Source organism: Condylura cristata, unplaced genomic scaffold (genome assembly GCF_000260355.1).
Source record: "Condylura cristata isolate star-nosed mole 26May11 unplaced genomic scaffold, ConCri1.0 scaffold00021, whole genome shotgun sequence".
NCBI lineage: Eukaryota > Metazoa > Chordata > Mammalia > Eulipotyphla > Talpidae > Condylura > Condylura cristata.
Window position 1 is genome coordinate 1816205 of NW_004567122.1, and position 20307 is coordinate 1836511.

General features: G+C 44.3%; 1 protein-coding gene across 1 annotated transcript in view; it reads left to right on the top strand.

Annotated features, from left to right (window-relative positions):
• The window catches only part of GSTCD (glutathione S-transferase, C-terminal domain containing), a 65417-nt gene extending 49506 nt beyond the window's left edge, over positions 1 to 15911 (top strand). Inside the window, exons 7-10 of the mRNA XM_012727729.1 lie at positions 9457 to 9590; positions 10708 to 10738; positions 12236 to 12305; positions 15204 to 15911. Of these exons, the coding sequence (XP_012583183.1) occupies positions 9457 to 9590; positions 10708 to 10738; positions 12236 to 12305; positions 15204 to 15358 (390 nt within the window). The 3' untranslated portion in view covers positions 15359 to 15911. The remainder of the gene's footprint in view (positions 1 to 9456; positions 9591 to 10707; positions 10739 to 12235; positions 12306 to 15203) is intronic.
• Positions 15912 to 20307: the final 4396 nt, after the last annotated feature.

A 20307-nucleotide genomic window follows, 5' to 3' on the forward strand; every position in this document is an offset into this window, starting at 1 on the left:
TTTCTCCCCTGTATAATGTAATCATTACTGTGATGGCTGTCTTAGGCATCATGCAAGACTTGCGCTGCCCTTGCCGTTCGCATCCCTGGGTGCAGTGTTGACGTACACTCGCACATGAGTGTGTTCGCGTTAGTGTGGGCTTCTCTGGGAGGGTCAGCTGCCCCCACGCAGAATCTCAGACAATTTATAGTGCTGCTGATTTCTGTCCAGTGAACTTCATTTCTTAAATCTAGACTACTGCAAATTTGCGGGGTTTGTAGTTTTTTACAGCCAAAGATCTTGCAGTTTGTTTTCTTGGTGCAATTTGTTTTCTGGATAGTTACCGCAAGTCAGATCTACAAAAAGAGAAGTTAGACTATTAAGAAAGCTATTGATCAGGATTCAAGAAAAGGTAGACATTTCATATTCAAAATACAAATTTCCAGCATATTGCCATTGTAAATTTTACATAAATCTCAAATAAGGGTAAAAGCCTCTCCATGCATTTGTTGCAGTGCCAGTCTGCCAGGCAGGGTGTGGCAGGTAGCTAAAAATGCTCGTTCATTTATTGCTGAGTCACAGACCCCAGCACCAGCCACGCGTCTTTCTACCCTTTGGTAGATTGCAGGCCCTCAGTCATGCTGGCATATTTTTGTAACCTCCAAAGTCATGATTTTTTAACACCAACTAAAAAATGTAGGTCTTTTTGGAAAGTGACATTTTTCTCCACATTTCACAACGACATGTCCATAATGTTTTCTTCTTTTATAATTACCTTTGTCAAGATACATGGAAAATAAACTAAATCACTCGGAAGATTGGACCAAAATTAGATTGACTCTCGAGAAAAATAATTTACCTGGGAGTGTAATTGAGGCACTGTCACGGATAATTCAAACTAAATGTATCAGTGGCTCCAACTGTTGTATTAAAATAGGTTCCATTTCCAGTAAGAGTTCAGTTGGCATTTATCATTGCTTAGTAAATGCCTTTTTTAAATTATATTTCTTTAAATTACAGAAAATGGTGAATTAACAAACTGTAGGGAAAGAATTTTAAGTCTTAGCATTTTAGCTTCCTTGTCTGCTTTTTGTCTGTCTAATAGAGGTAGAATGATTTCCCGCGCTGTCTGCCGTTCAGCTGCGTCGGATCACATCCCTCATATGCCTGTGACCACACCACACCCTCCAGAGCACCCACAGTCCTCCAGCACAGTTCATCTTGCTTCCTCCTGTTTAGTCTCTCATCCCTACACCAGTAGCCTTAACTCTACAGGTATTTAGGGTTTGTTTTTTCACTTACTTGTGCCTGATCGTTTATTTTGAAGAGAGCATTTTCAGGAATTTACACAAATCATTTCTAGAAGAAGTGAAATGGTAATTGTTAGTCTCGCATCCCTTAGTAGTGTAGCATTATCAGGTAAAAATGAGTGGGGATACTCTGTTAAGGTCCTTAATTGAAATAACCACAGAAACGCATCTAATATCTTTAGGTGTCTCATCAAGTCTTCCAACTGCTACCCTACTGTACCGCCCCATAATGGCAAGAACCATCAATAGGTGATGCTCTGTTTGTTCCAGAGTCCTTTTGTAATTGTTGGTTTGCTTTGTACTTATTTAAGAAATGCATTTCTTTAGAAATACAAATATCTAATAAACATTCAAAATCTCTAGTAACTTAATACATTCTAACTTGAACAACAATGATGACCCTAAAGTTTGCAGGACTTCAGTAAACATGAGTAATCATGTAGGACCTTTGAAAAAATTTCATTTATGTAATATTGCAGTGATTTTTTAGTGATGGGAAAAACTAAAGAAAAATACATAAATATAATGGCTAAGGTTTAACATTGGGCATCCTCGTCTCAGTTTGTCTGCTTATAAGCTATATGGCCCTGACAGTTAATGAAAACTCACTAATCCTCAGTTTTTCTGTCTGTACACTGGTCATAAAACCTGGTTCTTAACATAGCGACACAGTGCATATATAGCACCTAACTAGTTGCTTTGCTCATAGGGGAGTGCCCAGTAAATCCAGTTTCTCCCAGTCTGATTTCGTCTGTGTAAAACAAAATAAAACTGATTTAAAAAGGGATTGGAGGTTGAGGTGGGGGAGGATTTTGTGACTGATTTTTTAAAGATGACTATCTTCATATATAGTGTAATAATATTTCTTCCTTATTACTTTAGTTTCATAATCCCAAATTTAATATGTGTTATATTTATAGTATAAACAATATAAGCAAGAATAAAAAATATTTTATAGATAGCTTATTTAATATTTTCTGTTTTAACAAAATAATATAGATGCTTATTTAACAAGCCTCAAAGGATTACTACAGGTATTTGAAAGAATACTGAACATACACATAAAAGATAGATTTATAGACCTGATTTTTCTCAAAACAATAATTAACAAAGAAATGCCATTTGAGTGATTGATTCTGATTTTAATAATAATGACTGTTAATGCCTGAGGAGTATAGAAGTTTTGCCAAAACAAAGACATTCAAGAAGGCCTTTCCCTTTCAGTTTTAATATATGCAGTTTTATGAACATAAACTGAGTATGTGTTATGGATTGAATATTTGTGTCTCCTCTACCTACAAAAAAAATCCTAACCTCTAATATGATATTTTGATGCCTGTAAGAGGTAACTAGGTCACGAGGAGGCCCAGTCCTGCGGCCCTCGTGAGAGGAATTAGTGTTCTAAGAGAAAAGAGAGCTAACTCCCTCTCTGCCTACGGGGGCTACGGTGAAAACTGCAAACCAGGACGGGTCCCTGGCCGAATGCCAGATCTGTCCTCGTCTTGATCTTGGCCTTCCCAGCTTCCAGAACTGTGAGAAATAAGTATTGTTTTAGTCGCCCAGGCTATGGTAATGTTTTTGTAAGATATTGGTTATCTTAACTTGCTTGCATAAGTGTACATTTTAAAGAAGATGTCTGTATTGCCATCTTGTCTAGCATATGATAATCTCCATTATTGTGAAAACTTACTGTACAAGATTATACTTTTTTGAGTTTACCATGGGTATTAATACCCCTGCTCTCAAGCTGTGTCACGAAAACTTTGTTTTCAAATAATACAGAAAGAGCTATAACTATGGAAAACTACACTTTACATTAAAAAAAAAAAAATGACTGGGCCCTCCCTGGTGGCGCAAGGGGTTAAAGCGCTGCACTACAAGCCAGCTGAAGCCACTTGAGCATGAGTTCGCTCCCCACCCCAGAGGTGTCCACATGGCACAGCAGACCTCTCCTGTCTTGCCTGTTGCTCCCCTCAGCAGTGTAGTTCTCTGATCTGCCTATTCTGCTCCTCACTCTGTCTCTGGTGAATCCTCTCACTATCCCTGCACCTCTGGCTTGTACCCCAGTTATGTATGCATAAATAAATAAGTCTTAAAAAAAAAAAAAAGAGAGAGAGAGACTCAGGTTCCCAACCCGTCATGTGCAGATAGGTAACTTTCTTTCCAACTCCTGAGGAGATGGAAGTTTGCTCTTTGACAAACCTGGACCAGAGCCATTCCTGGTATAGGGCTATCAGGCCCAAGCAGGTGGTGTGGCACACTGAAGAAGCAAGTGAGAATCTGCATTGAAAGGTAGGTCACCCCTGTCCTTCCTGCTTTTGTTTGCTCTCAATTCCAAAACTTCAGAAACTAGAATCATTTCCTTAGTCAGAGGGACTTAGAGATCCTACTCTGCAGAATCAGAACTGTCCATAGAGGGGAAAAAATCTAAGGCCAAAAAGAAAAAAACAACCAGCTGGTCACCCACTCACTAGGGCATCCCACCTGTCTTCATTCCAGCCCGTCGTTCAGGACTTCCTATCTGTTTTATATGAACTGACAGCACATGAAAGCAGAAAACTTCCAAAGTAAAGAGACCAAACAACAACTATGACCAAGGGAGAGAGCAAAGAGAATAGTGTACTCATGAAATAAAGCTAGGATGAAAAAGAAACGCATCAGAGTAAAAAACAAGTTCCTGGAAACTAAAAACATGTTGACTATACACAATATAAGTAGAAGATCTAAAAAGATGAAGTGTAGACTATCACTAGAAAAAAAAAACAGAACGACAACCAAAAATAAAAAACAACTGAAATAGGAACTGGAAAGAAGCCTTTTTTTTTTTTTTTTATTACCAGATTCAATCCAGGAATGTGTAATATTTCAATAATAGGAGTTCCAGAAAGAGAAAATGGTGGAGAGGAAAACATCAAAGGACTATTGCAGGAAGATGTATAAATAATGAAGGCTGTGTTTCTCTTGGTTGAAAAGACCCACTTGAAAAATGATCTAGCCACACACTTCTGGACCTCAGCCTCGGAGACGGAGACGTATTTGGGGATGCAAATCCAAGGCAAGAGAAACAAAAGCAGAAATAAGCAAATGGGGTTACTTCAAACTAAAAGTCACTTCTATCCAGAATGAAACCGCCACAGAAATAAAAAGGCAACCTACAGACTAGAAGATACGTGCATAGGTCCTTGTGTTACAATGGGTTCATATCAATGACGAAAAGAAAAAAATCACAATTAAAATATGAGCAAAAGACCTAGTAGATACTTCACATTTTACAAAGATTTATTTATTTGTGCATACAGAACTGGGGTACAGGCCAGAGGCTCAGGGGCGGTGAGAGGCTTCACCAGAGACAGAGTGGGAGCAGAACAGGCAGATCGACAAAGTGCACTGCTGAGGGGAGCAGCAGACAAGACTGGAGAGTTGTCTGCGCCATGTGGGTCACCTCTGACCTCTGGGGCGGGGATTAAACTGACTGAAGTGGCTGAGACCAGCCTCTTCGGAGTGCAGGACTTTAGCCCCTTGCACCACTAGGGAGGGTCCTACTAGATACTCTTCTAAGGAGATGTTCAGGTGACCCATATAGGCACATGCAGAGGGTGCTCAGTAGCAGTTAATTCTGAGGGGTGTTCAAGATCTCCTGTGATTGTTTGGACTGAGCCACCGAGCAGTACGGAATAGCCTGGTTATGTTAAGGCCCTTAACCTCAGTTACAACGCAGAAGATCCGGCGGCTGTGTTCACAGGGGGCATGCCGTCGCTGGGGGGTCATTCTGCCTGGCATGCTGTCCCTGCTCTTTCTTGCCTTGCACTTCTTACGTGCATGTCCTTTGTCCGTCATAGTTCCTCACAGTATGGACTTTGCTGAGCGTACCCCCTGGCACAGCTTCACCATTACCCTGTTAATATACAGCCTGGAAGCTGCTACTGCCGATGTCTAGTCAGGCTCAGGTTGCCGCTGGGCGCCACTGCGGCTGGCGGGGGCTCTAATGAGCACCATGCAGCCTGGTCTCCAGGCCATATCAGAAGCCTGCGTGGTCAGGGCGATCTTACAAAAAATAAGTCTTTGGAAATGACGGTATTCTCCTAGGTGGGCTATTCCATCTTCATTTATTTCCCTTTAGCAACTATTGAATAGAAGTATAGTTCACAGAGAACGGGACAGATAAAACTTGAATCTGTCCCTTTATTTCTAGTCCTCAAAGTGAGTTGGCGATCAAAATGATGGGTTCGTTTTTTCTGGTATAATTACTGACTCATCGGTTTTGGGTGTGAACTTCTTCAACCCGATGCAGTCATTTTTGCTTAGAGATCCCTCCTGAGTGCAGGGAGCCTCTTCTGGTTGGCCTCTGGGTCTCTTAGATGAGGCTTCTGTGGTATCTGCATTCAGGACCAAGGATGATCCACTTCCTGCTGCATTGCCTGCCATGTGTCTAGCTTCGGCTAAATGCTTTTGAGACATTTCTTTGAGACAAAATGCTATTTAGAAGGCCACAATCTAGGGACGAGAGATAATGATTGCTACTGGTTTGTTCTTAGTTTTTAAAAGTCTTTTCAGTAGTTTGGGCCAGGCCATTTATTTTTAAACAAAATAAATCATGAGTTCACATGATACATCTAATTTAAATTCAAGACCATGACATTTTAACTTAGCTTGTTTATCTATATATCTCTTCCATCTAGCTGAAAGAATAAATGATTTCTTAATGATATCAGCATATTTTTTGTCTGCATTATTCACAAAATTCTCAGTAGAGCCTTAAAAATATATATTTTTAAGTATTTTTAAGTAGTCACCAACAGTGACTACTGTAAAACAGACAACAACTTTGTGACTTTTTTTTTTATTTGCTAGTATCTTCCATGGCCCTGTATCTGTGGTCCTCATTCCTCTTTGAAGCTTCGGAGGACTCTGCCATCACTCTTCCAGCAGGCCCCTGTCTGTGGGTAGATTGGTTATTTCCATTTTGTTATTTCAGACACTGCCTCAGTGTACAAATCTTCTCCTATTTTTGCCAGTGTCTCTTGGGTAGATTTAGAGGGAATACCACTGCAGCGTTGGTAGAGACCACTAAGTGCCCCCTCGGGTTGTGATGTCAGAGTCTCCTGTCGTCCCCCCAGCGAGTTATGAGGGTGTCTGTTCCCCACTTCCCCCAGCCACGCTCCCTCCCAGTCTGGCCAATAAATCCTTTCTGGAGGGTCACTCTAATAGTTAATAAATATCTTAATGTATATATCAAAGACTTTTTGGAGTAGTATTGAAAAATTGGTTTAAGGGTTGTTTGCCTATTTTTGTTTCTGAATTGTCTACATCTCTTGCCCATTTTAGTGTGAGATTATTGGGCATGTTCTTTCTTTTTGTGAGCTTATTATGTAGGAAATATTAACTCTTTTCATGCTTTCAGTTAATCCTCCTTACTCGATTTTCCTTGTTCTGGTGGCTTTTATGTTTTGCCATTTGGTGGGTTGTTTCTTTTTAAGTTTGTCAGTTAACCCTGCCATTGTTACATTGCATTTCCAGGCTCCTCTAGGTTATGGAGAAATTTGCTCCTGTTTTTGTTTTTTTTCAATCCTATAATCCATTTATTTTCATGTGTGATGAAAGGGAAAGATCCAGTACTTCTCCTGGGGCTGTGAGTATAGTCCAATGCCATGAATCAAAAGTCCTGTTTTCCCCAGTATTTTGAAGGTTCCCCGCTCCCTATAGGCCAGTGCCCACGTTCAAGTGACTGTTCCTTTCTGGCTCCTTCATTATTTGTCTGTTCTTTCTGACCTGCCTTTGACAAAAATGGAAAGTAGGAACCTGTGGGGCAGTGAAAGTGTTTAGATCTAAACCCACCCTGTGAGTAGTCTTCGGATTTAGCTGGGTTGGTTGGTTTGTTTCCTTTTTTAAAAAGATTTGTTTATTTATGCATACATAATTGGGGTACAGGCCAGAGGTGCAGGGTGGTAAGAGGATTCACCAGAGACAGAGTGGGGAGCAGAACAGGCAGATGGATGAAGTACACTGCTGAGGGGAGCAGCGGGCTGGTCAGGAGAGTTCTGCTGTACCATGTGGGTCACCTCCGGGACGGGGGTCAAACTCATGCTGAAGTGGCTTTAGCTTCTCCGTGCTGTGCTTCAACCAGCTGCACCACCAGGGAGGGCTGTGTTGTTTGTTTTTAAAAAAGAAAAATAAACTCACCCTTTTGCATGTAGACGGAAAGTGAGCCTAAGGAAAGAAATATCCATGCTAGTCAATTATCTAAACACAGCCTTTGAGGAGGAGCCTCCTGATGGAATCCATGTGTGGGGCTTAGGCTTTGGGCTCAGGGCTCTGCCCCTCCACAGCTGCTTTGTTTGGCCACGACCTTAATTCCGGGAGCCATGGGCGCCTCGCTTCTAGGATACAGGGCTCCACTGAGCACAGAGCACGCTGCCTGCAGTCACCCAGCACTGTGCTCGGAGTCTCCTCTCTACCTGCGCAAGGTATTTATCAAGTTTGCTATGATGTTTTCTTCAACTCTGTGAAAATAAGAACTAGTTTGAGTTTTAATGGCAAAACCAAGAAAGAGATGAGAAGTAAAGGCTCACCACATGCTCCTTGCCACTCCCTCCCCGCAAGGCTGCTTCCTAGGCTGCACTCAGAGGGGGAGGCAGGGCAGGGCCAGGGCACCAGGACCTCCGACTCCATGCAGTCTGCGTGGGCCGGGAGCAGGGGAGACCCGGGAGAACGGCTGAGACAGAGTGTGCCTTCTCTTTGCAGCACAGCCCTTTGTGACTCTCCAGGGTCAAGGGGAATGCTGGCTTATCACCGCTCACACCCAGAAATTTCCAGAAAATCTTCTCTTCTTCACCCTGGAAGCCCCTTCCTACCCTGAAGTTGAGAGGTCTTTCCCTAGAAAGGACAAGCGAATGTACCTAGTACAGTGTAGAGTGTGCTTTTTCATAAGGAAATGGAGAACATCTTTCTGGGCAAATGCTTCCCCTTTCAGGCGCCACATCTGGTTTTCTGTCATTGTGGACTATTTTGCTTTATTATCCTAACAGCTTTCACCTACTTAAGATTGTAATACAGTATACTTAATCAGTTTGTCATGAAAATATTTTAAAATTATTTTTTTTAAAGATTTATTTATTTGTGCATACAGAACTGGGGTACAGGCCAGAGGCTCAGGGGCGGCGAGAGGCTTCACCAGAGACAGAGCCAGAGTGGGGAGCAGAACAGGCAGATCAACGAAGTACACTGCTGAGGGGAGCAGCGGGCGGGTCCGGAGAGGTCTGCCACGCCATGTGGTCACCTCCGGGGCAGGCGGGAATCGAACTCATGGGGAAGTGGCTTTAGCTTCTCAGTGCTGTGCTTTAATCCACTGTGCCACCAGGGAGGGCCTAAAATTATTTTGTTACTGTTTTCATGAGCTAATCCCAACTCTCATTCATAATTTTATTCCTTTTTAAGTAAATTCACTGAAAGTAGTTCAAGCAATTCATCATTCAATGCTAAGAGTTGTTACTATGTGAAAAGGTGCTACATAAATATGATTTGGTGCATTTTTTAAAATACAATACTGATTAGATTATTTTCATGCCATTTTGAAAATGTTTTCAGGTGCATTTTTGTTTTCATCTTTGTAAGAGCAATGTGACACGACCATGTTGTTTTTTTTTTTTTTTTAAGATTTATTTATTTATGCATACAGAACTGGGGTACAGGCCAGAAGTGCAGGCCAGAGCGGGGAGCAGAACAGGCAGGTTGGTGAAGTACACTGCTGAGGGGAGCAGCGGGTAAGGTCTGCTGCGCCATGTGGTCACCTCCCAGGGCCAGGGACCGAGCTCACACTAATGCGGCTATAGTCAGCTTGCAGTGCTGCGCTTTAACCAGTTGTGCCACCAGGGAGGGCCTCAACGGCCACATTTCTGACAGGGTATAGTCAAGGAGACGGAGACTCAAAACAGTTAAATTTTAAGTGACCCAAGATCACGTGGCCAACTGGAGTTCTAGGCTAAATTTCAACTTTGCTTATTTCGTTAATATATCTGAATTGTCTCTGGTTTGCCCAAATGAGGTCAAAGTATTATAGAGTAACATTGTGGTCATGGGAAACCTCTGCCATCCAACTTGTTTAAAAGCATCTCAGCGGCTGCCCTGTCGCGGGCCTAGCGCAGCGCTGAGGCCTGCCCTTGTCTTCCAGGTGGCGCTGCATGCGTGCGGAGTGGCCACGGACATGGTGATCGAGCACTGCATCCAGACTCGTGCCGCCTTCGTGGCATGCCCTTGCTGCTATGGTTTCATCCAGAACACCTCCAAGTTTGACTTTCCAAAAAGGTGAAACATAGTATTCTACCTAAGGCGCCCATGTGGGATTATGTGAGACTTGTTTGATGCAAAGTTGCAAGGAGGCCCCGGTTTTGAGCTCATTCCCCCTTTCCAGGATGGCAGGTATTGGTGATAAGTTCTGTGAGGAAGCATGTCGGGCAGTGAGGCCCTCCCCTCCTCGTGTGCAACTGATCTCATGGACCTGCTCTGCTGCTTCCGGAAGCGAGCACGCCCAGGAGTTGGCCTTCGAGTCTGCCTGCTTAGCTCTCTGAGCGCAGTTAGAGCCGCATCTGGGGGGGTTTATGGTGAATGGGTTGTGCCTACTTTTCTACAAAATAGGAGTTGTAACTGTCACTACCTCAAGTCTGAATGGAATTAAATGACAGATGCAAAGCACTCGGAAAGGCCTAGAGCTGTCGCTCTTTACAGAGGCTGAAGTAGTGCTTAGAAGTTCTGCCCGGTGTTATCATCAGCCTGCAAGCTCAGGGCCATCCTCCCTCACAGAGGAGGGAGGCATGCCCCTTCCCTCCAACTCAGCCTTGGAGGGCCGCCCTCATGGCATTCATGCTATTTAGTCTGATTCATCACTACTGAGAATCAGACTTGTGTTTTAATGCTGGAATAGATGTGCTCTGTTAGTTTAGGGAAGTTTGCCCTGAAACTTTGCTGTAAGAAAAGACTTCTTTATCATTTACAGTATTACTTTTTTTTTTTTAAGATTTATGTATTTATGCATATGGAACCTGGGGTACAGGCCAAAGGTGCAGGGGCAGTGAGAGGATTCACCAGAGACAGAGTGGGGAGCAGAACAGGCAGATGGATGAAGTCTACTGCTGAGGGGAGCAGCGGGCGGGTCAGGAGAGGTCTGTTGCGCCCTGTGGGTCACCTCCGGGGTGGAGATCAAACGTGTACCAACGCCGCCATGGCTTGGCTTGGCTTAGCCTCACAGTGCAGAGTTCCAACCCACTGCACCACCAGGAAGGGCCCTACAGCATTACTTTTAAGAAACTTTAGAAGGTTTCTATTCACATTTATATTTCAAGGCTCCTAAATAAACAAAGGATAAATAATAACCTTTTTCTTTGTCTTTTACTGATGAATAATTCCTTTTTCTTTTCTATTTCAGTGAACAATTCAAGGAAATTTTATCATACAAGGTAACCTTAGAAAAACCTAGATGTCTTCCTAGTGGACTTTCTATCCTTTCTTTGTTTTTCAGTCCCAAGTTGCTAGTAGAGTAAATAATCTATAGTTATAGTTAAATTGCTCGTGAACAGCTGAGTTTTTTCCTTGACAAAGCAGAGTGAATCTTCAGCTAGCTGCTAAGATTTATGAAGAGACTAGGAATTTACCCTACATGGAAGGTAACAAGCTGGCCCCCCAGTTTAGTGGGTGCTGGTTCCACGGAGAAACATATGTAGTCCCATAGGCACTGGTAAGTTAGTAGGAGACTTTACCCACCCAGGACACCACTCTCTGTGTTACCACTGCAGCATGGCTCTTCATCACCCGATGCCATGCCTCCCTCCAGAGAGGAGAGGAGCTGAGCATGCATTCAATGTGGCCCGCCCGCCCCGCCTGAATTTCTCTGGTCTTGCTGACTAGGTTGAAAGTCTCATGTCCCCTGGAAATATTAGGTTTGTTGAGAAGCATTAGGGCCCTAGATACTTTGTTTTCTCTCACCAGATTTGGCCTAAAAGCAGAAAATGAATTGAAAAATGTGTTCATCTCTACTTAAGTAGTGCTAGGTGAAGCAGACTCTGATAATGTTATATGGGGAAATCTAGGAATGGGGCGGGGTTAGGGCAAAGCTTACCTGATTGAAAAAGAATGTAAATTTCTAGGAGTTAAAAGGGAGGGCACCCAGGCTCCTCAGGGAACTGAGTATCTCTCTCACGCCCCCAAAAGCTTCTTGGCTTTTTGAGGGCCTTGGGTAATTATTCCAAGTCTTAATCTCTTGTATAGTCCAGGTTGACATCACCAGGAGAGGGGGCTGGCAGGTGGAACTAAAGGGCTTTCGTGGCCAAGTATCTTGAGGTCCACTAAGGAGGTCTTCTCCCCACAAGTTCCCCTTGTCTGCCAGACCTTTATGGAGCACAGCGTGTGTGTCTCTCCTTTCAGAACTTCAGGTCTGCTGGGGAGAACACAAATAATTCCACTATTGGCCAAGTTAACAGGACAGGTACAGGCTGTGGTGGCCACCGCAGGCCCCAGCAGAGACAGCCTGTGCTCGCAAGCAGCAGGAGGGCCAGCTTCCTTGTCTGGTCCTGCTTTCCGGTCCTCTGCTGCTGTGGAGAAAACCCTCTTCAAAAGTCTTGTGCCACAGTGCTGAGGTTCAAATTGTTTTAAAAGATAACAGGAGTAATTTAGGATGTTTAATTTGATAGGTAAAATCACAAAATGTAACCATATTTTGAGCAAAAGCAAGTGGCCGAGTGGCTGTGGGTTGCACATGTCTGTCCTGAAAGCGGCGCCTGCAGAGGAGTGGGCTTCATGGAGGACGTCACACCCATTTTGGCATTTGTGCTCCTTTCAGAAATGCTCATGTGGAGCTTTTTCCAGTTAAACAGGGCCCCACACCAGAAAAATAAGGTCTTTTGTTTTTACGACTTTGAAGCAGCAGGTGAATGTAAGCTCTGTTGTTTTTCTTTCAGGAACACATGATTCTGTGCAGGTTTGCGGACCAGACAGCTGTCCAGCTTCCACCCCAGCGCAGACTCGTAGGTATGTGTGTCTGTCCAAGCCGCCTCAGAGTGCAAGGCCACTCTGTGTGGGAAAACGGGTCCATTTATTAGCAAGAAACTGAAGTTTTTTTCCCCAGAAACTTAAGCCATACTGAAAAGGACATTGTAACTATAGCAACATTTTATCCCATTTTTGTTAACATTGATACTTTTAAATATATTTTCAATGTTAGTACATTGAATGGAGTTATTATGTTCAATCTGTTTTTTATTCTGAATAGCAAACTAAAAGTTATATCAAAAGCCACAGAAGAAAACGTTGAAGATGGAAAAATCAACTCTGCCTACCAAAATTTATACATTAGCAAATTTATAAACAATAACAACAATCTTTCTTTGTTGGGGATAAAACTGTACTTATATTATTAGTCATACACCAATTTATTTGAGATTTGTAGTATTAAGCATCACCTAAATTGGTAGAACTACAGTAGAATTTAGAATTATTAAGTGATGAGTTTATCCAGGATTTCACTTTGTAAGGACTGGCGTCTGGAAGGATGATGGCACCTCAGACTTGCACACTTCAGCACTATGCTGAGCGCCTTCCAGCAGCCCTCAGTAGCATCTCCTGACCCCTGCTGGGTCACACACCGGGCACTGTACAGCTGAGTGAGTGGCCCCCGGCTTGCCCAGGCCCTTTGGCTGTGCATTGAGGAAGCCACACTGGGCCCCCAGAATTCCTTGGGTCTACACAGGAAGTTCTTCCCTGCTTTGCAGTCCTCATCCCGTGAGTGGCGTCACGTCCCTGGAAGGTTGGTCTTCAATTTAGGGTCTGTGACTATTAAGTCCACTCAAAACTAACCGTACAGATTGAGAGAAGTGCACCTTGAAGATCACCGTTTAATACCTGAAAGCAGTTTGCTGTTTCCCTGACTGGACATCAGATATAGTAACTGATTTGCATTCAGGGACCATGCGGTATGAGAAATAGTCAATCTTATTTTTACTCTGACATCAAAGTCAGCTTAGTAAGCTGAGCCTGCTTGGAGGGGCCTTTGACCAAATCTGAGGCTGAAGGGACCGCCCAGGACATAGACATAGAAGCTTGCTCTTGCCTGTATGCAGCTCCTCTGTCAACCCTCCCCCCGCCCCCCCGGCCTGCTCCACACCCAGTCCCTCAGGCTCAGAGGAGAGACTGGGTGGTGATCTGCGTGCACACGAGCGAGGTTCCAGCAATAGAAGGGAGTGGCTGGAGGGAGGAGGTGCGCCCTTGGCAGGGGTGCTGGCGTGGGGTCAGGGGCCAGCAAGATCTTGGACACTCAGTGTCCTCACCCGTGCTCTGTCAGGCTCTCCTTTGGTCCCCAAGCTCCGAAAGGTAGGAGCAGCAGCAACTGAGTGTAGGTTGTAAAGATACTTCTTCAACATGTGAAAACTTGAGATTCTTCTGTGTAATGGAAAAGGGGAAATTAACCCACCTGGGCGCCAAGCTAAGGGCAGACACGCTGCAGGGGACAGAAGGATGCAGGCCACTCTGACGTGCCCAGCAGAGTGCAGGCACAGGGGCACCCGCTCGGTCCTCAAGAGAGGCAGCTTTAGGGAAAGCTCATCAGCCACCGGGCTGTTGGGGAGGCCCAGCCAGGGGCCCTGGAGTTGAGACATCTCTCTACCACCTGCCACACTTCAGCTCTGGGGCTCAGGTCCGTTGAGGAAAACACGCAGATATCCCACGTCTGAACCCACCCTCGCCCGCTGTTTCTCCCCGACTGCCTCTCCCTCCTCTGCCTTTCTGGCTGGCCCTTCTCACCCGCAGGACACTCTTACTTCAGTATTGCATCACTTCTGGAGCTGCTGTGGTTGAGCAGTTTCTGCGGACATTCAAATCATTTAAAAATAATGTTTAGGCATCCTTGTCATTACTGAGGAAAACAGAATGAGGTTCTGCCTGGTTACAAACCTTTTTCAAGACCTTAGAAAGTTCACATCTTGAGTTTAAAGAAACTGAAAGTAGCTTTGAATATATATTCCAGCCCAAATCATTCCTTTCCCCTGAGCAACTTTTGAAAGAGAAGATGTGCTTGTCAAAGGAACTCAACTGCTTTGCTTGCCAGTCAGATTTCCGCTTTTGTTTTATAACAATTATGAAGGGAATTGAATATCATTATTTCACCAGGTACAAGAGCTCTGGAAATTAAAATATTGTCACACTCACATCACCCACCCTCAGATAATCAGCACATATTGGAGACTGTTCTAAAGTGTTTTTTCTTTTTCATTTCTTCAGGTGCAAAATAGAACATGTCTTTCAGGTAGCTTCTTATAGTCATCTAAGTGTAGCTATTTTTTTTTTTTAAGTTTTTTTTTTTTAACAGATTTACTTATGCGTACAGAACTGGGGTGTAGGACAGAGGTGCAGGGGCGGTGAGAGGATTCACCAGAGACAGAGTGGGAAGCAAAACAGGCTGACTGATGAAGTACACTGCTGAGGGGAGCAGCAGGTGGATCAGGAGAGGTCTGTGGCACCCTGTGGGTCAGCTCTGGGGCAGGGATCAGAGCTTCAGCTGCAAGCTTCAGCTGGCTTGCAGTGCAGCGCTTTAACGCCTTGTGCCACCAGGGAGGGCCAGTGTAGCTATTCTTAAAGACAGTTGCTGTTTTACCCCCACAATATCAGAATGTGATTTCACAGAGAATGCAGAGGAAAGGTGTTTAAATAGATTTTTCATGGAGGTAAGAAATGCATTTTTAGCCTTTGAGATTTATTTTAAAATGCATTTGAAAAGATGAGCATTCTTTAAGTTTTCAGCAGACAACAATCTGTATGCGTGACACGCTTGTAGTTGCCCTCTCCCGTGAGCAGTCCACTGCCTCACACTCGTATTGCCCCCGCGCGCGCCCCTCAAGGGGCAGGCTGTCTCATGATGCTTGTCGCGCGTTTCAGGAAAGCAGTGCATGTGCCTGGTGGATCTGGATCGAGCCAGAGCTGCAGAAGAGCGTGGCTACACCGTGCGAGTGATCTCCATGGAGCCGGAGAGCTGCTCTCCCAAGAACAACTTGATCGTGGGCATCCCCGTCGAGAAGGGGGCAGACATCTGAGACTCGGCCCGTCTCCGCCATGAAACTGCACGTGCTCCTGGTTCTTGGCACGACTGGGAGCCAGCATCTGCCTGGAGCATGCTGTGCGCAGGAAGCCAAGTGGCAGGAACACTGGCAGAAGGGCCGTCCGCACGGCGCTGCAAACGCTCGCGTGGCGGGTGACTACAGGAGACGGTCTTCGTGGCGATCGGCCGCGATGTGCCCAGCCGCAGACTCTCCTCACTCTGGAGGCTGCGTCCCTGGAGTAGTAACTCCCTGTCAGTTTACAGCTCTGCTGCCCTTGCCAGTGTGAGGTCCAGTTCCTGACGCTTTTCCAGCCATTTCAATATTCCAGAGGAGACCAAAACTAGATTCTGTGGGGTTTGTTTTTTTTTACTAATTTTACTTTTCTATGATTTTTTTTTTAATCCAGTCAGGTAATTATAGTGCGGTTAAATTTATAAACCAGGGTGAGTTGGATTTGTATATCATTTTGTATACTCTTTAATATATTTCCTGTAAATTATCAAATAAGGTGATCACATGTCTCTTGTGTGACATGTGGAAGTGAATCATGTAGGGAAAAAGCAATTAAAGAATTTTTTAAGTTCTTTACCTCATGGTGTAACTTGTTCACGGGCTTTGTTCACATCTCAGTCCTGTTTTTTACTTATTTTTTGGTAAAACGGACTGAGCGTAACTTGAAGACAGGAGGAGTATGGACTGTGGAAGTATAAAAGAGCAGCCTTCCCTGCCCAAGTTCTCATTCTGTCAGCCAGCTTGTAAGGAGGCAGCATCTCTCTTCCTTGCACGCTGCTAACCGCCTCACTGTCCTCTTGTGTCATTCCACTTGAGAGATTTCTTGTTGGTGTGTACAAATAATGTATGACAAGGGCCGCGAGGAAAAACACTTTAATTTGTCGTAAATAACTCCTTCGTTGTTGTGAGTTAAAATATAGAAATAACTTGTGAAGGGGTGGGGATTTGAAGTCTTATTTTCTGGGATAAAACTTAAGAAAAGAATTAACCAGGAGCCCTGACTATTTTTGACCTTCAACCTGCAGACACAAAATGCTGTCTGATCCTGGATAGTCTCTGTTTTTTAACTGAGGTATAATTTACAGGAGCCAACATAATGTATTATTGTTAAGCTTCCGATGTTTTGACACCCGTGCACCACATCACTGGCGATCAGGTGGAGATCAGATCCAGAGTATTTCCGTACCCGAGGAAGTGCCTTCACCTCCCTTTCAACTCATTTTGCCCCTGCCCACTCTGATTTCTATTATGCATCATTTATTCTGCCTGTTTTTATCTTTTGCATAAATGAAATAATTGAGTGTGTAGTCTTTTGTGTCTGACCTTTCCTGCTCAGCATAGCACTTTTGACTTCTATTATTCATCATTTATTCTACCTGTTTTTATCTTTTCCATAAATGAAATAATTTAGTGTGTAGTCTTTTGTGTCTGACCTTTCCTGCTCAGCGTAGCACTTTTGACAAGTAGCCAGGATGGTGTATGGATCAATAGTTTCTTCCTATTTGGGCTTCGTTGTACAGTTGTGGATCATCGAGTAAAATGAATGCCAGTTGCCACCAGCTGTCCCCACGCCGTGGGAAGGTCCTAGTTTACCCCTCACCAGCTCTTGTCTCGCTGCCCTTCGCATTTAGCTGCTGTGGTGGATCTCTTTCCTCTGGTGACTGTGATAGTCACCATCATTTTCATGTCATTTGATTAATTTCAAAATTAATTTCAAAAAGGAGGAGGAAGATATTCACGCTTGAGTATTAAAGTTGTTTAAAGTGTCAGTTTACAAATTTTTATATATATCTTGGATATGACTCCTTTGAGCTATATTGGGGCATGGAAAAGCTATGACACATTTTTGCTTGAAAAACAGAAAAATGTTCCAACAACCCTATATGTATACCAGGGTCCTACCTAGTTGCTTACCTTTTTCTTTTTTTTACTTTACAGTGCTGCAAAACCATGCACATTCACTGGAAGCCATCCTTTTAGTATTGAGTGTAATGGTCTTTGCCTGAGCGACACAGGCAGTGTGAGCCTCGTGCAGTGCAGGCGGATGGCCACAGCTCCCCCCAGCCCCAGATGTGGGGAACGACCGATCCTCCAGGCTGTGTGTATTCCCAGCACTTACGTAGAGCTTGCTTGTGTTTCTGCAGCCCTTGTTGTCTACAGAACACCCACCTGTCTCCTGCTTCTGCTGAAAAGAGGAGGAAGATACTCACTCTTGAAACTCAGTCCAGTTAGAGACTAGTGAATGTGTTGAGTGCTTTCAGGCTGGCCAGGCAGAGCCGTGACGTGTTTGCTAGGGCAGGCGTGTCACGCGCATATGCAGCGCCTCATATTTTCAGCCCACTGTGGGTTGTGACAGCCCTGTTTTGAGTTGAGCAGCACCTCTATGTGGGGAATTTTTCCCCTAGAGTGTGTCTGACTTGTTTTCATGATGACGATTTTAATTTTCAAGGCACCTCTTTATCATATTCTATGGTTACTACTTTGTGTGTATACTCTTAATAAATCTTTACCAACCCTGAGGTTTTTGAAGGTTCTTCGGTGACTTCTTCTAGGAAGTTTTATGTTCCTAGTTTTTTACGTCTAGGTCTGGATCCATCCCAAGTCAGTATTCTCTTACAGGGACAACGAGGCTTTGAGGATTGGACAGCTGCTTCAGCGCCATTTGTTTGAAAGTCTCTCCTCTCCCCATTGGAATTACTTGGCACCTCGGCTGAAAGTCAGTTGATGCATATGAACTATTTGTCTCTGAATCTTCTACTCTGATCCATTAATCTGCTTGTTCGAGAGGAAGTCTTGAAATTATGAAAAATTTCTTTTTCCAGATTGTTTTGTCTATTCTTGACTGATTGTATTTCTATGTCAATTTTACATTGAACTTTTTAATGGAAAAAAGAAAACCCTGCTTTGTTATTGCCTGGAATCTTTAGCTCATGTTAAGGAAAATGAACATTCTTAACAATATTGAGTATTACTATCCATGAACGCAAGATCCTTTCCATGTATTTTGATCTTTAATTACTCCTAGCATATTTTGTCGTTTTCAGTGTAGATGTTTTGTTCCATTTATTAATATTCGATAGATCTGTTGTTACCTCGAGCTTTGGGCCAGCTGTTCCACTACTGACAGTAGCCTCCTCTTTACCCTCCCATGAGCTTACTCGCATTCATCCTTCTGTTCTTAGACTTGACGTTCTGAGGGAAGCCTTTCTAACTTCTCTGCAGTTGGGTACCTGTCACAGGATGCTCACCACCCAGGAGTCTCCCCCATTCTCTCCAGGTAACTCACAGCAGCCCCTGACCTGCCACATACCTACCCTCTCACTATTCTTAACCCCGCCTCCGAGCCAGCCTCGCTCTCAGGCATGGGATTTTCTCGCCAGGATGACCGTGGCTAAGTCACCTGCCAGGGCATCAGTGACACCTTGTCAGCCCTTGCCAAGGCCCCACCTCAGTCAGGCCAAGGTAAGGGGGGCATCCTAATTCTTTAACAGTTTTAGTTTTCACATGTAAAACTTCAGTCTGGTCAGAAATTCATTCTGGCAGGTGGTTTGTTATACATATATATATAAGTATATATATATATATATATATGTATGTATGTATGTATATATAGCCTTGTAGTATTTCTTTTGACGTTATTTTTTACTTTTCACAAATACTGTATAAAAATCCAATTTTTCGCAGTTGATTTGCGATGCTTTAGCCTGCTAAGTATATTGGACTTTCTTCACTTCTCTTCTGTTTTATTGAATTCTTATGCTAGAATGGCATTCCCTAAATGATTGCAGCTTCCAACTGTGTTTTCACGTCTATCTGGTAAGCTGAGTTTCGTGATGTGAAGTTTGAAAATGTGACGTGTTTGTGGCCTGAGAGAACGTGAGCTGCCCAGAAGGTGCCTTGCTGTTCAGGTGGGCTGTGTCTTCCCAGACAGAGGGACGCTGGCTGCAGGTTCTCAGGAGAACTCACGACCCTAGAGAACACCAGGCTTCGCTGGTCTAAAGGAAGCAGAAGCCTCATACCAACTGTGTCCTGCCCCGAGGGGGCACTTGGGTGCTCACTCCTGCTGGTTTCCAGTTTTAGAGCCCCTAAGGAAGCCCAGTTTTGTGCATCATGTGTGTGTATTGACTTTTCAACCTAGTTTATCTGAACTAAATCACAGTATATAATCAAGCAAGAAAGCAAAATTCACCAGCAGAGTCTGCTTCATGGATGGCTGGTCCAGTTTCCCGAGAATGGCAGTAATGTGAGTCGGATGCGTGAGCAGCTCTCACTCCTCAGGGGAGGCTTTGTGCCCAGTTCATACGAAGTGACCTCTTGCAGTTCCCCTCTGGAGCCCCCCAATATGAGTGTGTTTACTAGGTGTCCCCTCGATGACAGCTCCGCGCGCCCGGTTGGATCCGCCATTGTACTTTCAGCCGGATCCAGTGTCGGGCGCGAGGTGGGGATGCAGTAAGTCTTGTACCACAGCTAATATGTGTCCGTGCCCTCACTGGCCCACATGCAGCAAAAGACATCGGGCTCTTTCCTTGCCCTCCGTTGGGGTTCATCTGGCCAGCGGGCGCATGGGCCTCCACGGCGTTTTGGCGTGTGGTTTGCTTATTTTGTTTAATGTTCTTAGACACACTTACCAAATCTAGAGCTAAAAAAGTCGAAGCAGTAGCCTGTCTGTGTCTTCTGAATAGTAGTTGTGAAGAACACCGGTGAATTACTTTCCCTGTCATGGAGAGGAAGGCCGCAGGGCTGTACTTTAGCTGAGGCGGGAAGGTGCTGCCACAGAAGGTTGGCTCGGTGTCTGTCTCCTGAGACTGCCCAGCATGAAACAGGGCGCCTGAGGAATACATGTGTGTCAAGTTTGGTCAAGGGAGGATTGGGCTTTCGGTGGTGAACTTGATGTGGTTTATCCACGTTGATTCTCATTGATGCACACCCAA